Raw genomic sequence first — 26,675 nt, forward strand, 5'->3', positions numbered from 1 at the left:
AATAGAACCATCTGGTTTTGACAGAGGTGGGAATTGAGACAGGCAAAAGTTGTGGCCAATAGTTTTGGAAAGAGACCAGAATGCTCGACTACCATTCGGACAAGAAGCAAGTTTTCTACTCAGCCCGTTCAAAATCTAATTTGATTAATAACTGGTTTAAAAATGTTGCGAGCTTTAGTGTAGGCAGAAAACGAACTTGGAGATTTGGATACATGCCAGTTGCAATATGCAACATTCTTATCTTGAACAACCTTGAACAACATTTATTGAAAAACAAAGGTTTATATAAAGGACAAGATTTTAAGGTGGAGTGTGGAATAAAGGATTCCCTAGAAGAATATAATTTCACTGACATCAGAAGATGTTAAACAGTAGTCCAACAAAGGAAAAGAAGAGAAATCTTGCAGATCATCCCATTTTGCATTCTTACCAATGCCAAGCAACGAGCTTAAGAATGGCCTCGAGAGAAAGGCTTCTCCATTGGAGAAGAGCCCATTACAAAGTTGTGATCTGTAAATGGGTATGCCATTTGTATATTTGTATGCCACTGAGTATAGTATTATTTGATTTTAATTTATTTTTCATTAAATCTCATTTATGTATTTTTAATATGGCAATAAAATGACTTCATATAAAGTTCAACCGATAGTTCAATTTTAATTGATAATAAAAATACGTTAACGCTTCGTGCATCACCATGTATATTTGGTACCCGAAAGGACATTATATCTCAATCCAGATCACTGAGGATTCTTCATTTATACATGATATATTCTGCACACCAACCTTTAAGTGGAGCACTATACAGTATAAAACTCTTCTAAATTGAATGAATTTTTGCCAAAATTTACATTTATTATTTCTTCCTATAATTATTCAGATTATAATTCAGCTAAATCCACACCACTTGATCAGAGAGTAATTTTTTTTCCCTGTAAATAAAAAACAAATCATTATGAGCGCTTCTAATGACAATCAGTACTCAGCTCAAATTTCAATGCAAGTTAAAATGAATATAGAAACAAAATAAATGTTTGAAAATATATTATAAAAATCTTGTTAACATTTTTAAAACAACATATATAATAAAAAAAAAATAATAATAAAATTGTGGGAACAAAATGAGTACATCTTTTAATTTTTCAAATTAATATCAATTTCATTTCCAGAAACTGTGTATCCTAAGGAAAATGGAGAAATCTTTGAAAAGTACTGAAAGTAAATAAATTTCTATATTTCATAAATGGAGGGCAACATTTAGCCACACACACACACACACACACACACACACACACACACACACACACACACACACACACACACACACACACACACACACACACAGAAAGAAAAAAAAAGGAGTCTTAAATAGGTAATGCTTATGTAATTCATGGCTGCCCTATGCACTCAAACCAAGAGTTCAAACTTATGATTAACACTTTCGCATCATCAATAGGGTGTGCATACCTAGGGTATGCACACCCTAACTGATACGAAGTTATAATTAAGACTTTTCTGGTCAGTCAGGAACTTAAACAGCATAATAAATAAATTTTCAATATATTGATATATGTTAAATATCAACATATTTGTTGCAATATATCATTAGCATTGATTATCTCAGTATCAATTTTATTTTTATTATTTTTTTGCAAATTCCTATTTCCAGCCAGATCAATTTGGCATCTTCAGCATGGTAGGATTAGATACCTGCTGTTTAATCCAGCCCCTGAGATTTCTAAAGGGAATCAAAGTGAGGTTCACTGGCGATAAAATCTCACTGCAAGTGTGAAAATGGAAGCACGAAAATATCAGAGTCAGTCTGATATTTTGGTGCTTTCATTTTCACACTTGCAGTGAAAGAGTAATCCCTTTAGAGACCTCAGGGATAATTAACTGATGCATATTCATCAGTTGCACTGAAATTTGATTTTACTGGTGCAAAAACAACTGTGGTTATACTGCGTCAGGAAAAAGTTAAAATACGAAAAACGATAAGATTCTAATAACCTTTAAAAAGGTTACCTCGTCAAATTATTATATGTATGTATATATATATGTGTGTGTGTGTATATATATATATACAGGGTGTTTCAGTTAAACGTTTCAGAACTTCTAAGAGGGGTAGGGTACATCCTGACAACTCGAAATCATATAGCAATGTGGGGTCGGAAATGCTTTCCTGAAGCGGTGTTGTACACAGAAGCACCATAAAGAAAAGAGACCGTAAGTGAGAAATCGTTTTAATAATACATGAAAAGAAGCAAAAGGTACATGGAGTAAGTGTTCGAAGTTTCTTCCACGGGCTACAATGCACGCCTCACATCTCCGACGCATGGACATCCGAACGTTCTGGAATACTCCAGGCGAATTTCGAATTTCTTCGGCAGCTACTGCGATTCCTGCTGAAGTGTTGTTTTCCGATGAGGCATCCTTCACAAGGGTAGGAATTTTCAACACGCATATCTGGGCGGTCGAGAACCCGCATGCAATACGACGTCGTGCAGCACAGATTCGATTTTCGGTCAATGTATGGGCCAGTATTATGGGAGATCACCTCATCGGACCTTACCTGTTACCGTGTTGTCTAACCGGACCTATCTACTTGATCTTTCTGCAGCAAGTATTGCCACAACTTTTGAGAGATGAACAGATTTCTGCATCGACGCAACAGACAATGTGGTTCCAACACGATGGAGCCCCTGCCCATTATAGCGGAGATGTTCGTAACTACCTGGATGTCACATTTGGTCAACAGTGGATCGGACGTGGTGGTCCCGTGCGTTGGCCTGCTCGGTCACCCGATCTATCATGTCTTGATTTTTATTTCTGGGGTCATATGAAATCGCTAGTTTATGACACCCCTGTTGACAATGCTGAGGAGCTGGTTGCAAGAATCGCAGTAGCTGCCGAAGAAATTGGAAATTCGCCTGGAGTATTCCAGAATGTTCGGATGTCCATGCGTCGGAGATGTGAGGCGTGCATTGTAGCCCGTGGAAGAAACTTCGAACACTTACTTTAATCCATGTACCTTTTGCTTCTTTTCATGTATTATTAAAACGATTTCTCACTTACGGTCTCTTTTCTTTATGGTGCTTCTGTGTACAACACCGCTTCAGGAAAGCATTTCCGACCCCACATTGCTATATGATTTCGAGTTGTCAGGATGTACCCTACCCCTCTTAGAAGTTCTGAAACGTTTAACTGAAACACCCTGTATATGTGTGTGTGTGTGTGTGTGTGTGTGTGTGTGTGTGTGTGTGTGTGTGTGTGTGTGTGTGTGTGTGAATAGAAGCAGTATAAGTTTAAAAATAAATTATCTAATTTAGATACATGTGTATATATTAGCAGTTTGTACTTTAAAACTGCGACACATGGTCATTGTCAGATTGAGTATCTGACTGAGTGTATAAGGCCCAATCGGATGAGTAAAAGCAGTTTGTTTGTTTGTTTCTTTGGGTTTTATTGGCGCATCAGCAACTGAGGCTATAATGCGCCAAATACCGGTCATATTATAAAAGGTTAAAACATTCAGTGACCTAAGAAGTTAGGCCACCATGTCCAGATATATAATAACACGTATATAAAAGAAAACCAATAAAGAGATAACAATAACAAATTTTAAATACAATTAAAAACTTTTATTGATTTAAAATAGTTAAAAACAGCAGACACGTTGTCATTGTCAGATAAAATCTGACTGAGTGTATAAGGTTCAGTCAGATGATTAAAAGCGGTAAAACGGGTGCTGCTAAAATCTGGACAGTCAATTAAAAGGTGTCTAATCGTTAAAATTGTGCCACAGGACACACACATAGGAGGGTCATCAGCCCTCAGCAGAAACGAATGAGTTAAATGACTGTGTCCTATGCGAGTCCGGGCAAGAACAACTTCCTCCTTACGATTCCTGCGCAGACTAGACTGCCACGGTTCAATTACAGGCTTTATATGATATAATTTATTCGCAGTCTGTCTATTCCACGAATCCTGCCATTGGGAGTGCATCTTCTCGTGTATTATTTGCCTGTAGTCTGTATAGGGGACTGACAGGCAGCAGTTATTATTGGGAATTGCTGATTTGGCTGCGGCGTCAGCCAAATCATTTCCCCTAATCCCAATGTGGCTGGGAATCCAGCAGAAGCGGATATCATATTCACGTCCACAAAGGAAGTGAATCTTCTGCTGAATACTAGACAGAACTGGATGAGGATTATATCTCGCAGATATTAAAGCCTGTAACATGCTAAGAGAGTCGGAATATAAAATGAACCGCTGGTATTGGCATTTACTAATGTGATCCAAGGCTAACTCAATTGCGTGCAGCTCTGCAGTAAATATGCTACATTCAGAGGGAATCTGCTCCGATGTAGTGCTGTCTGTAAAGACAGCAGCAGATCCCACATAAGTAAAAGCAGTAAAATATATATTGTGAATAAAGGTAAAATGAATGCAATCAATTAAAGTATGCTTTATGCATATTCTGAAGCAATTAATGTCACTTAATTGCTTCAGAATATGCATTGACATTTAGGCTGACACTTTAGAAGGGATACAGCATAGATGAAACTAAACTTGGTATTTCTTATTTTTCTGGATGGTCATTAATACTATACTATATAAGCTTTATAAAAATGAAATATAGTATTTATAACATTAATTATTTTTAATATAATTTTAAAAACACAATTTTCAAGATGTTTAGAATGCAGCTGCAGACAATTATTTTTGATTCATATTTTCTAAAAATATGAAGAGTAATGCAATTATAAAATTTCATTTCATAACTGCAATAGTTAATTTTAAAAAACATTATTTATGCCACCCCAATGAAATTTCTTCCAAAAGGCTTGAGTGTTGGACATGTCCTAGCAACAAACATGGCAAAAAAAAGCTGTTATCTGGTAGCTGAGTACAAACACAGGATTTCATTTAGCACATGGCTTCTAAATAATATTAGAGTGATGAAATAATGGTGACTATTAAAAAGTGTTAAGTCTAACTAAAAACAGTTTCATTTTTGATTGTGTTTTTCTACATTGTGACAAAAGGAAAAAAATTCTTCAATCTAGATTTGAATAGAAAAAAAATCATTTATATAACACATTGTAAAATGCAGCTGATTTTAAATGTTTACAAAAAACTGTTTTAAATAATCAAAATAAAAACTCAAAATAAATTAAAGAAATTAAGAAAAAAAATATTGTTGGGAAGAGTGTGCAGCTGAATTACTTACAGGACTGCAACTATTCAAAAGAACAGTAACACAACACCAAAGTACAAAATATGGCATTGTTTCAAAATGGAAAGAAATGGGATGTATGAGAAACAATGTAAGACAATCTGCAGTTTCAAGAACTGCAAACAGTTTTTGAATTAAAAACCTTTCACAGTACATCACAACTGATCTGAAATATTAGTCTGATCTGACAGCTCTCCCTTATCAAATCCAGACAATGCAGCACTTCATTTTAAATGACAATCATCTAATTGACATCTAACTGAACACTATGAACTTTGTTGATGATTGTCATTTTAAATGACAATCATCAACACTGTGTTCAGTTCAGAAAGATGTGATCAATAACATTTTGATTAATTCTTTTTGAAGAAAATGTTTGCTCATAAGAGAATTTCGTTCAATAAAAGCACTTATAAAAAGTAAATACTTTAATAAAAAAAATGAATAGAAGATATTCTCACTAACTAGAGTTAACCAGCTCTTAGAGTTAAAGGACAACTGAAAGACCACTATAGTTACAGATATATGTGAGATAACTATATAAAAATATATCAAATAATCACACAACAAAAATTATACAATAATTTTATTATTTTTTTATTTTAGATTTATAATAAAAACCTAAATTCAGAATATGAAGAAATGATAAAGGATTCACCTGTTCTAACTAATGTTATTCCATTTGGTAGAATATGAAGTGACCTTAAAAGAACAACACCAGGCTCTTCAACCCTTTCCTGATTTATATAAAATCCACCTGCTTTAATTATCCTAGTGGCTTCATCTGAAATAAATAAATTCTTACATTATAAACTGATTAATTCTAATTCTGTTTTCATTTAGTTCCCATCAAAGCTTTTTCTTAAAATATTAAGATATTATATTCATATAAACCTCATATTTATATTTTATTATGTGAACCGTGAACTATGCAACTGATAAAAAAAATAGTAATATAATTTTTTCAACAAATACATTTTTTAAAAGATTAATTAAATTTTGTACCAGTGAAAAATGATGCCTAAATTAGCATCAACATTAAAAAATAATAATAATAAATAAATTAAAAACATTATCTGTAATCAATCAATCCTTAACCTTTTGCTGCACTAGCATGGCATCCAAAAAATGCTACTTTTTTTGAAAATTTTCTGCTTTTTTTTAAAATCCGAAAATAAAATGAAATCCTCCCATGTACCTTTCCCCACCAATATTCTTTAACTGGTTATACAGTATTTTATATTTTCATTTCATCTATGAATTGTGAGATATTGAAATTTTGTTTGGCATTTAACAGATGCCAGGTGACCAAAAGCATCTACCTTTCTTCTAGGCAACTCCCATTCCCATGTGGTGTCTGTGAGATACTAGCAACAAGCACTAATCTTGCTGGATGCTTTGATTTCACTGGTTAAACGTAAACAAAAAATACATATATTCACATTGCATCTGCCAGATGATGCCAAACGTCTGTTTTAATCTGGGAGATAGGTGACCTCTTGAAATTTCTAAAAAAAAAAAAAAAAAACAATAAAAACTTTCTTTATTATTATTATTATTTGTTTGTCTCATTTATTTCCTTGGATATTTTTTAATTGGGTTTAGCAAATCATAATTAGTTGCCATTTTCAATTCAGTAAAAAAACAATTTATTTTTTATAATTAAAACAAAATGGAGGGTTAAATAATTTGCCTTGCAAGTAACCTTTTACAGTTGAAGATAGAAGTGACAGAAGATTAATTTTTTAATATTCTAACCCTTACAGTGGTGAATTTTCTGCGCAATATGGATAGGTTCCTCGGTGAATTTTCAATAGCAGCAGACTACTTGGAGTGATTTTGTTTTTGTGGAATTCAGAAATTTATAAAAATGAAATCTTTGCACATATTTGCACAATTGTTTTAAATATTAATAAATTCTTATTATGCCTTTACTGTCCATTAGTGTAACAAACAGCCAAAAATGAGATCAATTTTTTTTTAAAAATGTGTTTAAAAATCTGTAAAAATATATAAAAATGTATAAATAAAGCCTTTCATTACTTTTTTTGATGCAACAATATCCTCTACATCTATTTATGTATTCATTCGGTTTTATCAAATTCTTCAATTTCAGCTTTTGTAAACCAAAATTAGACAATGAGGCCAACAATTGCAATCTTCATCTCTGATTTTTGAAGCTCTTTTTGTGCTGCTATCTATTATAAACTATGTCTACAATTAGTTAGAAACACAGATAAGAGATGGAAGCATGTACTAGAAAAATTTAAAGGCAATTCATACATTAAAGGAATATACTGTTTGAAGTGTCCTTCAAAACATAAATGTACATAAGTACTACCCAGAGTCAACACATGAAAAATGTAGATCTATATATGTACTACTGAAAAAGTTATCCTTTTTTTTTCAATTTGTATGTTGCCGAATGCTGACACAAATTTGTGAATTGTTGTGGGAAGTGTGGTGAGTCAACAGTAGATGATAGCATGATTTCATGTTGGTCTCAAAGATTTTGTTAAGGTCATACCAGTGTTGAAGACAAGCAATGCTCAGGTAGATTGAGAACATCTACATACAACACATTGGTAGTCATCACTGCCACCATTTTGGGAAGAGAGACACATGACCTGTGAAGAAAGAGCCAATAAATCTGGAATATTGAAATCACCTTTTCACCAAATTTTAACTGAGGTGTTACAAAAATGAAAGGTTGCTGCTTGATGGGTCCTACATTTTCTGTCAGATGAACAACAAGCAAAGTGTAAAGAATTGTTTGTTTGTTTGTTTGGGGATTTTTTTGGTGCATGGGCGTCTATGGCCATAATGCGCCAACATAGGTTAGTATTTATGCTATTTCTTTATGAATCGAGAGTCAGGAAACTGATTGTTGACTAGCTAAAGGAGGTGGTATACATTGATTGCTTTGAGAAAGTTAAAAATCTTTGAGACATCTGTTTTATTGCCCAAAAGTGAACTAAACATTAGTGGTTCTTCAGTTGAGGTTGGATTGAAGTGATTCTGGCGTTCTATTGCAAATTTTGTGCATTCCACAAGGATATGTTTCACTGAAAGCACTGTTTTACAGTGATCACACTGGGGGTGAATCTCCCCTCTTAAAAGGTAACCATGAGTAATATTAGTGTGACCTATACGGAGACGAGCTAGTATTACCTCCTGTTGTCGAATTGCACTGAGACTTGAAGGCCATTACTCAAGATTTGGCTTGATACTTCGAAGCTTATTTTCAAGTTGGTTTTGCCACGTTGATTGCCACTGGTACATGCATTTTTCCTGTATTATTCGTCTATAATCTTGATGTGGAACTCTCCACTGTACATCAGGTGGTAAGTCGGCCGCTTTTGCGGCATTGTCCGCTAATTCATTTCCTGGAATTCCCATATGTCCTGGGACCCAACAGAAATGTATGGTTCTTCCAAGCTCAGATAAGGTATATAAAGAGTTTGTTATTTCTTTTACGACTGGGTGGGTGATGTTCATGGTGTTTTCCAGGGCTTGAAGTGCACTTAGAGAATCAGAGAAAATTATACTGTTTTCAATATTGGAGGTCTCGATATGCTTCAGTGCAACCTGAATTGCCAATAGTTCGGCAGAAAATATACTGAACTCATGTGGCAGTTGGTAGGCCAATGTTATGTTCGGGAAAACTGTGGCGATTCCAACGTGGGTGTCATTCTTTGACCCATCTATATGAACTACAACAAAGTTTGGAAACTGCTCCACCACTGCAAGGTACAATTGCAAGAAATTTTCTTTATGTAGTGCAGATTTATCCCATTTATTAAGGTATTTATCACATAAAGGATTTTCACCCCTCCACCATTCCTTGCTCCGTGGAGTAATGCTCCACGGAGCAAGGAATAGTGGAGGGGTATTTAAGATATTATCAAAACTCAGATTAAGTTCTTCTAGAAGATGTCTTATTCTTATACCTAATGGTCGGTTAGCAGTAGGGCGGTTATGGTATAACCTGCTGTGTTGGGGGGTGAAAAGTAATTCCCAATTTGGGTGTTCAGGCATAGATCTTATTTTATATGCATAGCGTAATATAAGTTGTTGCCTTCTGATAGAGAGAGGGGGTTCGTGAACTTCGGCATATAGACTATGTGTTGGAGACGTGCGATATGCTCCTAGAGCAATGTGTATTGCACTATGATGGAGAGGATCAAGCCGGCGAAGGACACTAGGCCTTGCTGAACTATACACTGGTGCCCCATAGTCAAGTTTTGATCTTATTAAAGATCTGTATAGCCGTAATAAGGTAAGGCAATCAGCTCCCCACTTTGTTGCTGAGAGAACCCGGATAATATTTAATTTTTGTTGGCAGGATGTTCTTAGTCTTTTAATATGTTCCAGGAATGTAAGCTTATGATCTAAGGTGATTCCTAAGAATCGTATGCTGGGTTGAACTGCTATTGGTTGTCCCTTCGGTTGTAGTTCCGGGTGTGGGTGCAATTTACGTTGTCGGCAAAAATGGATGCACAACGTTTTTTGAGAACAAAGCTGAAAACCATTGGTTTGTGCCCATGTACTGATCTTATTTATTGCCCCTTGTAACTGTCTCTCGATCGTATTCATGTTTTTCGCATGGCAAGAAATACTAAGGTCATCTACAAATAGTGCCTTATCGATAGTGTTTGGAAGTTGTTCAGCAATGGTGTTTATTGCAATTATAAAGAGTGTAGCACTAAGTACAGAGCCCTGGGGAACTCCTTCTTCTTGAAAAAATAGTTCCAACAGTGAAGTTTTAAATCGAACCTGGAAAGTTCGCTTGTCCAGGAAGTTGCGTATGAAAATCGGGAGATGGCCCCGAAATCCATGGCGGTGTAATTCGCGGAGTATTCCATACTTCCACGTGGAATCATAGGCCTTGCTGATGTCAAAGCAAACCATTACATGGTGTTCCGATCTAGCAAAGTGTAAAGAAATTGTTATGCAGTCACCCATACATTACAACACACAAGATGGCAAAGATTTTTTAAAACATAATGTTGCCATTTAATGAGACACAAATATGTGACTTTGAATCCAAACTGTAGTCAATTAGATAAATGAAGGCATTCATCTTTACCATGTCCCTCTAAATATCACTAGCAATAATCAATTCTGAAACAAATGGTCATTATGGCCCAACGATTATAAGAACCAATAAGTACACTTTATCATACATATGATCAGTGGCAGTATATTATTGCCACTGATCATATGCTACTTAGAAATTCAATAAATGGAGACCACTATGCAACATTTCTTTGTCAGAAATTATGCCTGAAAACTCATCAAAAGTGGCCACAGAGGTTGAAAGCTGGCATACTTGTACTCCATGACAATGTAAGATCTTGACGGCTTGCTTTTTTACATCACACAGTCTTTACAGCTTTCTTTCACCAATTACGAGTGGGTAGCACTACCTCACCCCCCAATCCATAGTCCCTCTTTGCTGCAATTACAATCTATTCCCCAAGCTCAAGGGTCCATTGTACAGACAAAGATTTCTATCTTTAGAAGCGCTGAGTGCAGCCGTGACTTAATGCATCAGACAGCTTAACTCAGCAACCAGTTAAACAGCATTCAAAAATTACCCAAACATTTGGAAGCAGTGATAAGGTGACTAGGACTGCTTAATGAAGGAAACTACATTGAAAGTTTTTAATGAAAATATTATGTTCTAAAGAAATAAATTCACTTAAGTTAACTGCTTTGTTTGTTATTTTTGGAGTAATCCTCATAATTTGCTCTGAAACTGCCCTTTCTGTGGCTGTTGAGAGAGAGAGATGCTTGATGGCTTTCATCCCCCATCAAGAGTTAAAATATCCCAGAATGACGATATGTGGCCACAAAGAGGTCATTCTGAGATACTCTAACTCTTGGTTAACTTTGAACGCAGCCTTCAAGACACCTCCCTGCCACACGATGTTGTCAGAGACCGGAAACATTTAAAAAGGCCACTGCCCTGCACTAGTGAGAGATACAACTCTGTGTGCTTTCACATGTACAGTTGTACTGAAACATATGATTTATCTTTAATGACACTGACATTAAAGATAAATCATATTCAGTTAAATTTTCCAAAATAAACCAGTTTGCTTCCTTTTTACCTATTTCTCATTATCTGAATTCAAAACAGTTCCACCTATAACTACCTTAAAAGAATCTAATCAGATATATTCTGTAGATTTCATGCTGCTATATTTTCACACTTTTATTACACATTATTTCCATGTTCTAGAACTTAAAATTTGTTTCAAATGAAATTTAGAACATAATTTAATACAATGTTAAATTAGATGAGTCACAAAAAAATTTATGCAATTAGATTTAAAAAATAAAATAGTTGTAACTTAACTATTGAACACCAGCATATAATAAAATTTGTCTTTTTAATTAAATCTTACTCTTCTATAAAAGGACAAAGAAATGAAAATGATACAAAGTAACAACAGTCAAGTAAAAGAAATAAAAAAAAATCCATTCTTTTCAGCACAACAGTCATGAAAAGGTACTGTATATGGAAAAGTAATAATATAAAATCTGCCACTCTTTCTAAATATAGATACATTGAGGACTGACCAAAAAGTAAAATAACAGATGTTTTTGTAAAAAGAACATTTAACTGCAGAAAAATGAAACAACAGATAGACAAAGATATTAGTGCACTATTTTTTGACTCAGTCACCCATCCCCATACTTTAGCTTCATCATTTCTAATGAAGTTATTTCTTCACTGTTATTTCTTCATCATTTCTTCACCGTTACTAATTTCCAAGTGTCAAATTTTTTTAAGGGTCAAAAAATAGATGAAAGTGTGATGGGTGAGGTCAGGAATGTTTGGTGGCAGGACTGGCCCCAAAATTTGTGGGACCCTGTTCAAGAATTATTTGTAGGTGCTGGGGTCCTGTGCAAAACCTATAAGGGGTGTTTTCGTAATAGTGATTTTTTATATATATATTTTTTTTTTCAAATTTACAGTAACTAAGAAATCATTAAATAATTTTATATTATATTGAACAAAAATTTTACATACAAATAATAATTAATACATTAATCAACAATATTGTTTAACAATTTCAGTCATTTCATAAAAAAGCAATTATTGCACACAAACATTGTTTAGATAATTACAAAATATTTCTAGCCATTTTGAATGCCAAGTCATTAATGACATTGTTATAACCATTTCTTTTTTTTTTGCTATGTCATTTTTGATGGAAATAATTGATAGTGTAATTAGTCTTTCCTGGGAAATGGACGACCTCAATTTTAACTATTTTTAGCTTGGAATGGGATAATGGAATAACAAAAATTACATTTTTAAATAACGTCCTATGTTCAATATCAAACAAAACATACACATCAAGAATGAAGTATACACTCTACTTCTAGCAATTTTCAAGTTGACTCATGCAAGCGCTCTTGGAGTGATGATAATGTGGGTAACTAGACATTAAGATGGTGGTAGGTTCATTGATAGAAATACAGAAAATGTGGATGATATTACTATTTAGACCATTTTTGAATGCGGGGACCCTGTTTGACAGAACTGGTTATGACCAGTATTGTGTGGTGGATAGATAAACACTTCCCATCCATAATACTATAACCACTGTCCTGCATGTGTGTGTGTGTGTGTGTGTGTGTGTGTGTGTGTGTGTGTGTGTGTGTGTGTGTGTGTGTGTGTGTGTGTGTGGAGGGGGGGTTGTTAAGCTGATTGCATTGAAAACATTAGTTTTCCATACATGACCGTTGGACACAGCTCAGAGTTACTCATGAATTTCTATGAGCTTAGTACTTTTGGCATGCAGAAATCAGAAAAGTAGGTGCACTTTTTCATTTGGTCATGTTTCAAGTAGGGTAGCCATTTGGTTTAGTTACCTGTTAACGAAAGCGTATGGCATTCTAAGATAAAAAAAATATGCCTCAGTAGACAGGACCTTTCGCTACTATATTCACTACTAGTAGAATTTCTTAACATCTGTTACTTTGCTTTTGGAACAGCCCTTGTAATTTTACTCCCATTTCTCTCTCCCTCAAACTATGAATATTATTTAATTTCATAATTAGAAGATAAATAATCAATCCATATACAAACCTAATGTAGAAAAACACTTTGCCTTAATAGCCATGTCCAAAACAGTGGTTCCAGGCTCCATGAAAAGTTCTTGAAATGGAGCCTGTTGGAATGCCTCTTTCAATTCACCCTCAGTCAGCCTAGACAAAGTTTCTATTGATGAGTTGTAGAGTACATTAGTAACATTTTTAGCTGACTGCAGTCCCTCTTCTAATAAATAAAATGAAATGAAATGAAATCATTTAAAAGTAATCACATAAAGTTCAGTAAAACTGACTAATAAATTACGCCTGAAGTCAAACAAGTTATAACTTTTTTATTATACCAAAATTTTTAAATGTTTCTAACACAGCAATTTTTTTTAAAATTAATTAATTTATTTATTATTATTATTTTATTTTATTTATTTATTTTTTCTTACTTATGGTATTTGCTATAATCTAAACCAGTGGTCTCCAAACTTGGTTGCACACTCTTATTTTACTTAAAAGGACTAGTGTGCACTCCAGAATAAAAAATTAAATATATAAGTTTAATATTTTTTTTTTATTTATAAATAATTTTATAAATATTTATAAAATTTATAAAATCACATATAATTTTAAAAGATCACAAATAAAAAAAATTAATTTGAAGTTCAACTTGTTACATTAATGATATGAAATCATTAATGTAACAAGTGTAGTAAATGTAATGTAATACTATTTGTTTTATGTATAAATAATTTACATAGTGTGCATTATATCTAGAATCACATATATAAAATCACATAATTTGAAAAGATCGCATCTAATTCGATACAAAACAAAATGAAATTGAAATTAAAGTACAAAGTGGTATAAATCAAATAAACAGCATTTTTTGTGGGAAAAATGTGTTTGAATATTTTTCATTATTGCTGTGTATCTTGGTTTCATATTTTGGGACGCAGCTACCTGAAGATCTAGTTCCAAGTTAAGTTTACAATGTATTTCGAAATGTGGTTTTAATAATAGTCATCGCAGAGAAAGTCACCTCACATAGGTACATTGATCCAAATGGAAGGATTGCACCACTCGCTCTGCTTACCAAATCACCCCATGGACCATCTTGCGCACCCCACTTTGAAGACCACTGATCTAAACAACACTATAAAATTTAGATCAGCAGATGATATTGGAGTGAACCTTATAACTAAAAGATATATGTGATTTTGGGCTTCCTTCCCCACCCCAGTTTAGTGGAATGGTAAATAGCATAAAAAAGGGATGGAATGACTTTTTTTTATACATAGGCAAGAACAGTTTAAATGTAAAATGTCTTATGTTTAACAAAGTTGTTTGTTTGTTATTTGGTTTTTAGGAGCATTAGCAACTAAGGCCATATTGCTCCGGGGATATGCGGTGGTAATTCCCTGACCTTTCCGCATCCTCCGTATTTGGTGGTGACGGGCTCGAACTCCGGTCTAATCAAGAAGCATGTGCTATGCACTGCTGCTCCTTGTCACCTGGCTACGGAGGCGCGTTTAAGAAAGAGTTATCTTTATTATCTTAAAGTTTTTGGAGTTTGGCTTAACTTACCTTAAGTTATTAACCATTTGATCACATTACTAACTTTTTTGTGTGACACTTGTGGACCATAAGATACATGTTTCCCTTTGGGGTGGGGAAGGAAGCCCAAAATCACATATATCTTTTAGTTATAAGGTTCACTCCAATATCAAAAGAATGCACCCTCAGACCTGGCCTTGACAGGAACTAAAACTGATTTTCTGGTATGATCTCAGTAGAGATGACAAAATTTTCTAACCCTTTGGTGAGTTCGACAATAGTTTTTTAAACATTCGCCATTGCAGGTATTTATGCCAATTATGAAGCCATAATTGGAGCTTTCTGTACTATTTTATAGCATAGAGCATATTAAGGTCCAAAAAACAGAGAAATATTGACATTGAGTTAATTTAATAAATAATCTATTACTTAAATGTTGCCTGAAACCTTTTTTTTTTTGGATTATTTGCAAATGATTTTTAACGTTTTAGATTAGCTGCAACTTGGTCTTTACAGTTATCAATGGCCTGTGACATGCAAGTTTCCACACCACTGATTTAAACAATGTGACATAAAGTATACCTCCTGCATAAATACTATGTAAAGAATTGTCCTTCACATCGAACTATTGACTGGTAACAGCACTTTATCTTTGGTATTGATAACAATGGATCAGATCCTCCACCGTCATTTTTTTAGGCCCAGTATAGCCTAGTGGTCAGCATGAAGGTGCAGAAGCATACACACTATGAGTGGATCATGGTTCAAGTTCACATAACTACTACATATGGTTAATGATTGTATTCATTATTAAAAATAATTAATGTAAACTCCTCTGACCTAGTGGTCATGCCAGAGTAAAACAAAAATGTTATTTTAATGATTTATTTACACATTTTCTCATTTCTATTAGGTGTTGCAATTTTTTGTTTATAACTGTATTTTAAAACCAAAATTTTTAAAATAAGCATACCTCCATGAATTAGCAATGTGAGGTTTTCTGCTATCTTCTTCTGTCCATATCTTGAGCCAGGATCTTTCTAAAAGTATTATGTTAATGAAAAATAATTTAAACTAGACAAATAGTTATAATAACTGGCAGTTTCAAGCATAATTTGCTATATTCCTCATAACAAATGTGTAAAAATCCAGAATGCCTACTTTATAATTAAAGAACCACAAGGAATCACAATAGAAATGATGATCAAGATGATAATGTAAAAAAAAAAAAAAAAAAAAAATGAAGACAGTCTCATGCTAGGGGATTGAATAAGAGTTAGCAAAATTTTCATTCTTATTCTACCTAACATGTCAGCATAAACATGTGCTGTCCTAAACAGTAAAAAGTTATAGTCACAAAATAACCTGAGTGACCTCCCCAAAGTAAACAGGGTCTTCCGAAGAAGTGAACCATCATTGTCATCACAAGGTAAGTACTTTTCTCCAGAAAATCTTTCCCATTGCAATGTCCAAAAGAAAAGGTTATTTTCTCCCAGATACCATAGCTGTATTTTGTAAACGTTATACAGTCAGTCTTCGTATAGCACGATAGCTGTGTTCCTAGAAACTCTCGTGCAATGCAAAATCGTGCAATATAAACAACAGGCCCTATGGGAAAAATAGGGTTAGGTGCCGACCACCCAAGATTGAACATACATTTGTGACCAAAACATTACCAAATACCATAAATAATCGTAATAAAATACTTACGTATTTTATTACGACTATTACGTAACAAAATATTGCTAATGCTTTTGCTTCTATCATAAGCAAACTTGTTTTTTGTTTGATTTTCTATCCAAACAGATGACAGCCATTCCATCTTTTCCAATTCTTTGTGTCTTAATCTAATGGATTTTAATTACACTTTGAGTTGTTCTTGCTATTTCTCTGCATTCTTTGTAATTCTCGGCATTGCCTCATTTAGGCCTGTAGCACGTGCAATTTCACACGGTCTTTCATTTCGCTCAAAGCGTTTCACAATTTCATATTTTTTCTCTATCGACGGAGGCAGACTGGCCATAAGCCTTACCGGGGAAACCCCGGTGGCCGGTGTGATTTTGGCCATTAACCATAGTATGAAGCCACTATAAATTTTCCTGGGTAAGAATTTTTGACCCAGTCCACCTCTGTTTATCGATACAGTATTGCTTTTCTTTTTCTCTCTGAATCTGCAGTGTCTTCACCAGGACGCTTACTTTTCACACCTTTTAATTAAGTATTTTACTCATTTTTAGGGAATAAAGCACAATTACAAAACGAGGAGGCACACTTGATACACATAAACAAAGCTGCGTGCGTGTAGCAACTGAATAAACAACACCGTAAAGGCAGAGATTAACACCTCACATTTTACTAAAGCACATTTCTAGGGGTTACTACCATAAAACAATAAAAACAATTTACAGTTGCCTTTCTGCTAATGGAATCTGTTATAAACTGGTAGTAAACTGGATCTAATTGCATTTGCGATTACTGTATACCGATAGCTGGCGAATTGTGTTGGTTTTTACGTTATTATGGTGATATGTGTTTCCCCTTCACTGATATAAAAAATAAATACATTTTGAGAATCTTCTCTTCATTCCTATCGTGTTGCGTTCAGTTGGGGTGATTCTGCGTTCGACTGCCATTTCTTGTAAACACAAAGGCGAATCGTGCTTGAGCGAATTTGGTTCGTGTTATGTAAGATATCGTTCCCCTATTTATAAATCGTGTATGATCGAATTCGTGTAATGTAAACACGTGTTATACGAGGACTGACTGTACTTAAGGATAGCATTAGCACATTCACTGGGAGAAAATAAACTTTTGTTTGGACATTGCAATGGGAAGTTAGAGGCACAACCTACTGCATGATATTGCAATCTGAGTCACTTAATTAGAAAAAAATATATTTGGTATTGATAACAATGGTTGATAGCAGTGGGTTGAGCAAGCTGAATGTTGATGGGATTCTTCGTCTTGCTCAGACTAAGAACCTGAGGGGGCATCAATTCAAATTGAGGAAAGACATTTGTAGAATACATGTGCAGAAGTTTGCCTTTAGCCAGTGGGTGGTTGATTGCTGGAACAAACTTCCATCTGTCGTGGAAGTTGACAGCTTAAATAAATTCAAGGCAGAACTAGACAAACATTTGGAGTGAATGGATGGGAGAAAAATGGGAAGGGTTTTTTTTTTTTGCTGATGCTGTATAAGCTTCCTCTCTTACATTCAATGATGTTTACCTAAAGGTAAACATCATTGAATATTAAAAAACAAGGGACTATGCTCTTCAGAGTGGACTAGTATAGGAAGTGGTGTCCCTTAGGGATCAATGCTGGAGCCCTCTGTTTCTAATCTTCATTAATTACTGATTAGGGAGTACACGGGAAGCTGCCAAAGTTTTCTGATGATTTTAAAATTGGAAGGATAGTTAACTACCAGAAACATGTTTAAAATTTGTTCTATCAGTTAACCATCCCCTCTCGTTTAAAAAACACTAAACAAGTTTTTAGTATAAGAGGAACATAAACCCAGAAATAATTTACAGACAGTAAGGGGAGTGGATGAGTTAAATGTGGTTCATGATGATAAAAGATTTAAGGATATTAAGTTTACTGTGCAGAGTAAATCAGTGACCAGAGAGGGTTCAAAGATTGGTGATCATATTGGTGAAGAACACTAATCACTGCCCAAACAACGAATGGCTTAGAAGATACAGACTTCACAGGCTGGCAGCTAGACATCATGGGGGAGGGATTGGGAGTGCTGAGTAAGTTATATAAGGCCCTATATGAGGATCAATAAAATGAATAGAGGTATATTCTTACTGGTTGCAAAATGAGAAGAACTGGGGGGAGCAAATATAAAAACTTGGGGAAAAACAGAAGACTGAACTCATGAAGTTTACCCACAGGCAGAATGTTGAAAATTACAAGATTAAATTACCTGTGCAGCAAAGAGCTTGGTATTCAAAGCAGAATCTTGGTTCTGCAATACCAAGGAAATGTATGAATGACTAAGGAGTTTTTATTATTATATATATATTTTTTCTCAGTGCAGTAATAACTCAATACTAGTTTAACATTAAGCCTAACATAACATTTATATTAATAAAACAATGTATAAAAAAATATAAATAAATCATTCTAATAATAAATACTTAAATTATTACATTTTATTACACAATTTTATGAAAGAGCATTTGAAGGTAAAATGCTGGATTTCACATCTTTTTATTATATTATTTGAAATTAATGCTTCAAACTGAAAGTTAAAAAAAAATGCTAATACAATGGATTCTAGTTATTTGGGCCACTGGTTAATCGAGGCAGCCATTTATTTGGGGCAAATCTTAAAAGACAGAAACCAATCGAGAAAATAGCCAGGGTTTACTTCCCTTAATTGGGACAGCATGCCGTTTAATCGGGGCAGGAGACCGCAGCACTGGAGATCACCCTACGATTGACTCCGACAGTACCACGTGGTTCGGTCGAAATTCTGGAGGTCACAACCATAAAACAATAAAAACAATTAGCAGTCACCTGTTTATTGGGTTTTTCTGTTAGTGAAATCTATCATAAACGGACAGTAAACTCGATCTTACTGAATTTGCGATAATACCGACAGCTGGAATTCTGGTATTTTTAAAGCTTTGTAACTCGTTACTCTGTTCTCACTTGTGCGTATCATGTTACTTGCAATTTGTGTGTGCCATGTTCTTTGTTATTAATTGCTTATCTTTTTACTGTTTTAAATTTTAACCCCCACCCACAAATGTCAATGAACAGAAATGTCAACTAGTTTAGTTAGTATGTACATATTACAGTACGTATTAATTATTCCGATTATCACATATATTCTTCCGATTTTCACGTGTCACTTAATTTTTTAATTGGTAAGGTAATAAAGGGTAAATTTGTGCTTAATATATCTTTGCTTTTATAGCCTGTGGATAACATTCCTCCTATTTTCTCTAATTAGAATCGCTGTTTAATAGAATTAAAATTCAATTCACAAATGTGATCACAATGACCGGCGCTTACTATAAATCGTATAGTGAACAGTACTTTACTATGGTGATTGTAATGTATTTTTAACTATTTACATGAAACTTCGGATAATTGGGGCAGCCGTTTAATCGGGCCAAAATGCACTAGTCCCGATGTGTCCCAAATAACCGTAATGGACTGTACATGTTTATCATTAATTATTATAACAATAAATAAGAAATATAACTACCATATGTTTCTGGATCATAGTTTCAATGGCTTCCTTATGGTGAAAGGTGAAATATTTCAAGAACCTTGGAACCTCAACATCAGGAAGACGAAGAAAATACTAGAAAAAATAATAAACAAAGATAACAATGATAGCAAACTGCACACATGATCTAGAATACTAAGAACAACTTTCAAAAAGATAACTATAACTACAACAAATAATTATAACAGGCTATATCTTTTTTAGTTATCTTTATTTAAATAAAATAATAATTATAATATTTAGATAAATTTCAAGATAACTGTAACAAACTATATGTATGCTCATTCAGTGCATTATTAGTGGGTGGAAATCATTTTAGTCACTTTTTTTTAATATTTTTTTTGTAAGATAAAATCCACTCTTTTTCACACAGGAATAACTCAGAGTGTTTTCAAGTTAATTTTTGAGTTTCTCTTTTAAAAATTCAAAAAGTCTCTATTGAAGAGGTTGAAAATGTGCTACAAAGCAACGATTTCACTTGATTGCCAGCAGGTTAAATGGCATATAAATCATTTTATATTCATTCACTCCAAATCCAAATGGAAATAATCATTAAAATGCAAGAGGATTCATTACAATCTGAATTGCTTACCTAACTGTATCTGTTTCAAGTTTATTATAGTGTTAAATAACTAGATATTGGAAGCTTATTTTTTAAAAATTTATCCTTAATTAAAATGATTGCTTCAATTAAATTATATAAAAGGTTATTTTTTAACAAATTAAATTTATAAATTGAATTAGTATATAGCAATACAGTTAACATAAGTTGATAAGGAAAGCTAATTGTTTGTAATCAGGAGATCACATTTACAAAAATATGTAGAAGCACTTTAAGCACAAGTAATTATTGGATCTCCAGTTAGCTATGGCTACTCAGAGAAAGCATGAGTTTATAAACTTTGAAAGTCATAAAGCAGGGTTCCCAAGATGTGGGAACCCTGCTTTATGACTTGATTTTCTTGTGGGGGGGGGAGATGTTTTTATAAAGCACATTTTAACAAAATATGGACAAGCCATTCTACTTATCCAGGTATAAAACATATTTTATTTCAGTATTTGAGGTAAGAGTATGTATAGCTAAATTTTGTCAACTGTTTATTTGAAACTTGTTCTGGAAGGGAGGCATGAAATTTATGAAATATTTTAAGGGTAACGCAAGGTAAAAAATATGTGAAAGTCTGTCATAAAGTAAATAAACACTAAAATTTGGGTAGAAAGTCTCCGTCACCTTTTTCCCCCCATTAGTTTCTGATAGTAACATCCACAGGCACTCAAGGTCAGGGTGTTTGTTTTAATTGCGGTCTCCAGTGTTTCCCCTATATGCCACTGTAACATCTGAAAAGGCATAAGGCCAAGGCAGGCAAGTGTAATGTATGTAGATGTGCAAGTATGTGTTGTTATGTTGATCCACAAGTACTGTTATTAGTTATTACGTTATAAGTTATTATTATTATTATTTTTTTTGCATATTGGCTACTCAAGCCATAGTTTGCTAGTTCTTATAATACTCTATTTATATGGCATGATGGTGTATTATAATGTATTGGATTGATTTGTATGTTGTGACCTGAAAAATCCTAATTAATTTCAGGGGAAGGAGAACACCACTGGCTTCACCTGAGATTGATTAACTAGTCCTGACTGAGGAGGCCTTTAAGAATTCCTCCAGTCTCAGTGAAATTGAAACCCAAACTTTTTTAAACAAGTCACAAATGGTGAAACTACTATACTGTCAAAAAGGACTTACAAATGATATACTGTTAACTGTTAATTTATATTATTGTTATTCAATTCAGAAACAGGCTAGAACTGCATCCAGAGAAATGTATAAATTCTAGTTAACTTTATTACTGCTATAGTACTGTTACCATTTGTTAATTATAATATAGATATGAGCTTCTGTATTAAATACCAAGTAAATGCCTGTACCTATGCTGATAATAATAATCATTCTTCCAATAATAGATCCTACCAACCTCTGACTTTCGTAAAGCAGAGATTTTGTAATTTTTATCAGAAAAAAGGCAGCAAAAAACAATATTTTTTTAAAATCCAGACTTTGGACAAATTAAATTTAACTGGCAACATACGCATTTTACATTAAGATAAAACCACATGATTTGTTTACCAGTATAGTATGCTTTCAAACATTAGTATACCTGTAATTTTTCTGTCTCTGGGATTTCTGTTTAGATTATCTGTTAGACACTACTATCTGACTATGGCTGCATCAAAGAAGATGATGTTGCTGACTTTTCCCTCTACAGAAATGCTGAGTGAAAGCTTTGTTTATAATAATGGCCTTGCCATCTTGACTTAGCTATTAAGAGTATTTCCAAAGTTTTATCTGAAGGAGATGATCTCAACTGAGTTTTTGTGTTTTCACTTAGTTGAATGTCTTCTCATACTCAGCACTGCTATGAGGAATGGCTAAAATGCCAAGAATGACATCATTCCTCACATAACTCTCCACTCCTTCTAAAACACATGTTCAGTTTGTCTTTTCTATAGATAATTGCTGAGTACTGTTCTGAATTAACATCTGTAATTCCACCTCTTTCTTGCAGAATACTCTCAACATGTTTGTCAGGTAGTTAGCATCCATTTACAGGTAAGCTCCAATGTAACTTTCCTTATTATCTATAAATTCATGGCTTCCATATTTTACATGGAAATTGTGAATTGTGAAAAAAATCTAAACTGTATTCCAAAAGTGTACATTTCATATGAATGACCATTATGTACAATGATGAAACTTAGATTCATCAGTGGGAATCAGCCATGCTATTCTGTTTTATTTTTGTAACAAAGAAACAAAGGTTATGAGGCATCAGCATGTTGTGTATGTAAACTGCATCTATTCTATGATGAGATTTGCTGGATGGAAACCGAGAGTTTCTAGAGGAGGGGTGTAAACTATTCAACCCTTACTTGAGGTAACGAGATAATGTTCTGCTTTCAGTCCCTTTTAGGAAAACTAATGACATTTTTTGGTGCAATAGAAATAATTCTTATGGGCTATTTATCTAAAAGAATCACAATGATAGGCAGTTAGATTGTATAATGCAATCAAGAAAGAATAATGCAGAAAGCTTTTGGTTAACTTCAATCATTTAAAATATATCATTTTATTATGACTGAAATTTTTAAAAATGAAACATGAGAGGTCAAAAAAAAAATAAAAAATAAAAAAGGATATGATTAACTGATTAAAATTAAATGACTACCACTTACTCCACATTTCTGTAACAATTAGTTCAATAAAATAAACTATTACTTCTAGAAGTGTTTCTAAACCCACTTTGGGATACTGTCAGAGAGTAATCGACAGTTAAAATAAACCTCATCTGCTGTTGTGAAAGTGAATATATTTAAAGAAGGACCAGACAAATTATTAGAACAAATGGGCAAACTAAGTGGGTAAATTTTTTATGGCTGATTTTATATAAACTTACTCCCTTATATCATTTTGCCAATATTAATACTGATCCTGTGATCAAGTAAATTAATTTTAAAATTTATTAAAATTAATTGAAATAGTAACTGATTTTTAATTGCCATGTTTTGTCTTTCTTTCGAGACAAATATGTTTCTTAAATGCTGACAAGGAACTAAAAATTATCTCAAACATAAAACTTGAACAATGATAATAGATATCAGTGATGAGAATACACACATACCTGATAGAATTCAAATGGTGTTGTCCTGTTTTTATTCAACCACAGAACAGGAATACCTGATGTTTTTCCATACTTATGTCCCATATCATTGATAAGAAGGGGTACTGTTATTCCTTTAAAAAAAAATGATATATTTTATGAATGGATGTAAATTAAATAATAATACTCTCTCTCTCTCTCTCACCATTCAGAAGAGTTTTAAAAATTGAAATTTTTACTGCAATGTAATTCAATTATTATTTATATATTAAAATTCATTGTTGTATAGTCATTCAACCATATTTCATCTTAGTTCTTAGTTTGAAGCTGTTCCAAAGTAGTTTGAAAAAAAGAAAAGAATGCAAATCAAAAAAGATTATTCTTCAACCAGTCATTTTGAAAGTCAACCTAAATTTTCCCATTCCTTCCATATTTTACATGAAAGCCATGAATTGTGACAAAATTTCCCATTCCTTTTGTCGAATCAATGAAATGTGACAAAGGTTTGTAGTTTACGCATTAGTAACACTGGTTGTTGTCCATTTACTGTAGGGTTTTTTATTTTATTTTATTTTTTTGTACTTGTGTATGGACACATACATATTATAGAACAAATTATATAATGGAATTATAGAACAAAAAAAAGGCCAACTGAGATGAATATTTGAGATTGTCAGAAAAGTTACATGAGACTTGGCAGATAGTAGGTGGATATGGGCATCACTGAAATGGAACTGTGACCATATACAGTATATTTGTGAAATGAATGAGGAAGTTTTTGGGAGGTTTAGAACTTTCTGCAGATAAGTTTGCTCTATTTGTTTGCCTATTCATGATACATTGAGTAGATAAGGCAGGAGTGTGGGCAGCATGCTGTTGAAATTAATAAAATTTTTGGATATGATGTACACATAGCAAGAATATATCAAGCCCCTTAACATAATGCAGCCTCAACGGTGCCTTCCACATATATACTACTCACATTCCCTTCAGTCACTAGCTGTCAGAGTAGAGGCAGGGAAATTATACACCAGGTAATCCAAATGCCCCTAGAGAGTTACCAACAGGTTTGGTCTGGTGGACTATTTAGCAGTCTGCCTGCAAAAAATGTTTTAAAGCTGTATCCTCAAAAATATAAGAATATTTGATTTCACTATGATGTCCATTCATAACCCCAAAGGATATCACTTAATACTACATGATAGAAAAGATGGCAGGGGAAGTTGCAGAACTTTGCTCTGGAGACTAAACATGGTTTTCATCACTTCAAGCTTTCAATAAGCAAAGTGGTGGTATTGCACTTAATGACAAGAGTCATCTACCACCAAGTATTGCCTAGTGACACAGGAGTAGGCCATTCCTTTGGTTGATGCAGATGCCACAACTCAACTGCTCCCCCTGCTTACATTGGTTCATATCAGGGTGCTCACTGCATCTAGTATACCGGCAGTGAGCACCCAATGTAAGCAACCGCGCACTTAAATGTACCCAAGGTTACTAACGGTCCCACCATCAAGAAGATATAAACAGAGGATTCAGTTCTCATAGAAAGACCAAACTTGGCTGAAATTCAGTACACTTGATTCACAAATGGTATTTGAATATCAGTTCAGTGTTTCAGACTTCTAGGTAGCAGCCTTAGCTGTCATGCCTTAAAGAATATCTGAGAGATATCCCAGAAAACAAACTTCACCCACTTCTAGAATGAGCAACACATATACACACATTGTCACGTTATATCTTCATGAGGCCCAAGGCAAAATGGAATCTGGGGGCTTCATCTAAAGAAAAAGGGGGCCCTATCAACATTATATTTTGAGTGACAGGAGAACACTGAGAGCTGAACTTAGTTCAGCTCTCCATGTTCTTCTGTCACTCAATATTTAATGTTCTTACACTCGTTCATTTGGGTTTCACACTCGTTAATATAAAAAACTGCTGAATTATTCCACTGCACTTCAGTTCTGCTTGGACATTCACTCAAGACTGGTTCATAAGGCCGTGGCTACCTTTTCCCTGCTACTGTACTGCCTTAAGCATAAGGGTGCAAACGGTGCTGGTTACATACAAGGCAGTCTATTTTTTTAATTAACTCAAATATTTAAGGAAGAACTAAATATAAAATTTCATCAAAATTGGTAAAAGCATTTTTTAAAAAAAATGTAATTTTCAAATTAATCTTCAAGTTCATTGACCTTGGCCGGTAGAGAGTTCAGTTTCCAATAAAAATCACTTAAATATTAGTAAAAAAAAAGCAGAGTTTTTGAAACAGTGATTTTGAGGCCCCCTCTGATCAAGGCCCTAAGCAGATGTCTTTTTTTACCTATAGGTTAACATGCCACTGAATATACATCCCTTGGCATTAGTAAAGTAGAACGTTGGTTATCTGGAAGTCAATTATCTGGAATAATTTGAAAGGCTGATCTTTTTTTTTATTAATGGTAGTACAGTAAGTGCCGGTTATAGTGATCATGTTTACAAATTGAATTTGGATTCTAATAAGTGAAAGATCGAGTTACTACCTGGGCCATTTTAACACATGGGCGGTGCACCTGACGGATGCCAGGGGGCCCTCACTTGTTGATCTTAAATAATTTTTTAAAAGCCCCTCTGTCCCATTGCGGTCGAAAGCACTGCAAACATGGAACATATTATAATATACAAATAATATTTTTGGCTTTCTTTAAATAGTTTAAAGTGGTGAAAATATTAATATTTAAAAATAATTAATAAATTTAATTTTCGCTTATGGTTATAAATTAATAATATATATTATGTAATTATAATTATATTATATATTTATGGAGCATAGTTTCCACTAGCTCTTTTAATACATAGGGTTAAGAATGCGACTAAGGAAGACGCAGAAAAAATTAAAATTTAAACTGAATAGGGGCCACATTTGGAAATT

The 26,675-nt window shown here is 33.8% G+C and overlaps 1 protein-coding gene across 1 annotated transcript in view; it reads right to left on the reverse strand.

Moving 5' to 3' along the window:
* Positions 1 to 632: 632 nt before the first annotated feature.
* The window catches only part of TyrRS-m (Tyrosine--tRNA ligase, mitochondrial), an 85,310-nt gene continuing 59,267 nt past the window's right edge, over positions 633 to 26,675 (reverse strand). The window contains exons 8-13 of the mRNA XM_090388703.1: positions 23,786 to 23,898; positions 20,079 to 20,177; positions 15,828 to 15,894; positions 13,347 to 13,535; positions 5,898 to 6,023; positions 633 to 932 (exon numbers count right to left, since the gene is read on the reverse strand). Of these exons, the coding sequence (XP_090244829.1) occupies positions 889 to 932; positions 5,898 to 6,023; positions 13,347 to 13,535; positions 15,828 to 15,894; positions 20,079 to 20,177; positions 23,786 to 23,898 (638 nt within the window). The 3' untranslated portion in view covers positions 633 to 888. The remainder of the gene's footprint in view (positions 933 to 5,897; positions 6,024 to 13,346; positions 13,536 to 15,827; positions 15,895 to 20,078; positions 20,178 to 23,785; positions 23,899 to 26,675) is intronic.

The sequence above is a fragment of the Mastigoproctus giganteus genome, chromosome 14, assembly GCF_048544385.1.
Source record: "Mastigoproctus giganteus isolate SK-2022 chromosome 14, ASM4854438v1, whole genome shotgun sequence".
Taxonomy (NCBI): Eukaryota; Metazoa; Arthropoda; class Arachnida; order Uropygi; family Thelyphonidae; genus Mastigoproctus; species Mastigoproctus giganteus.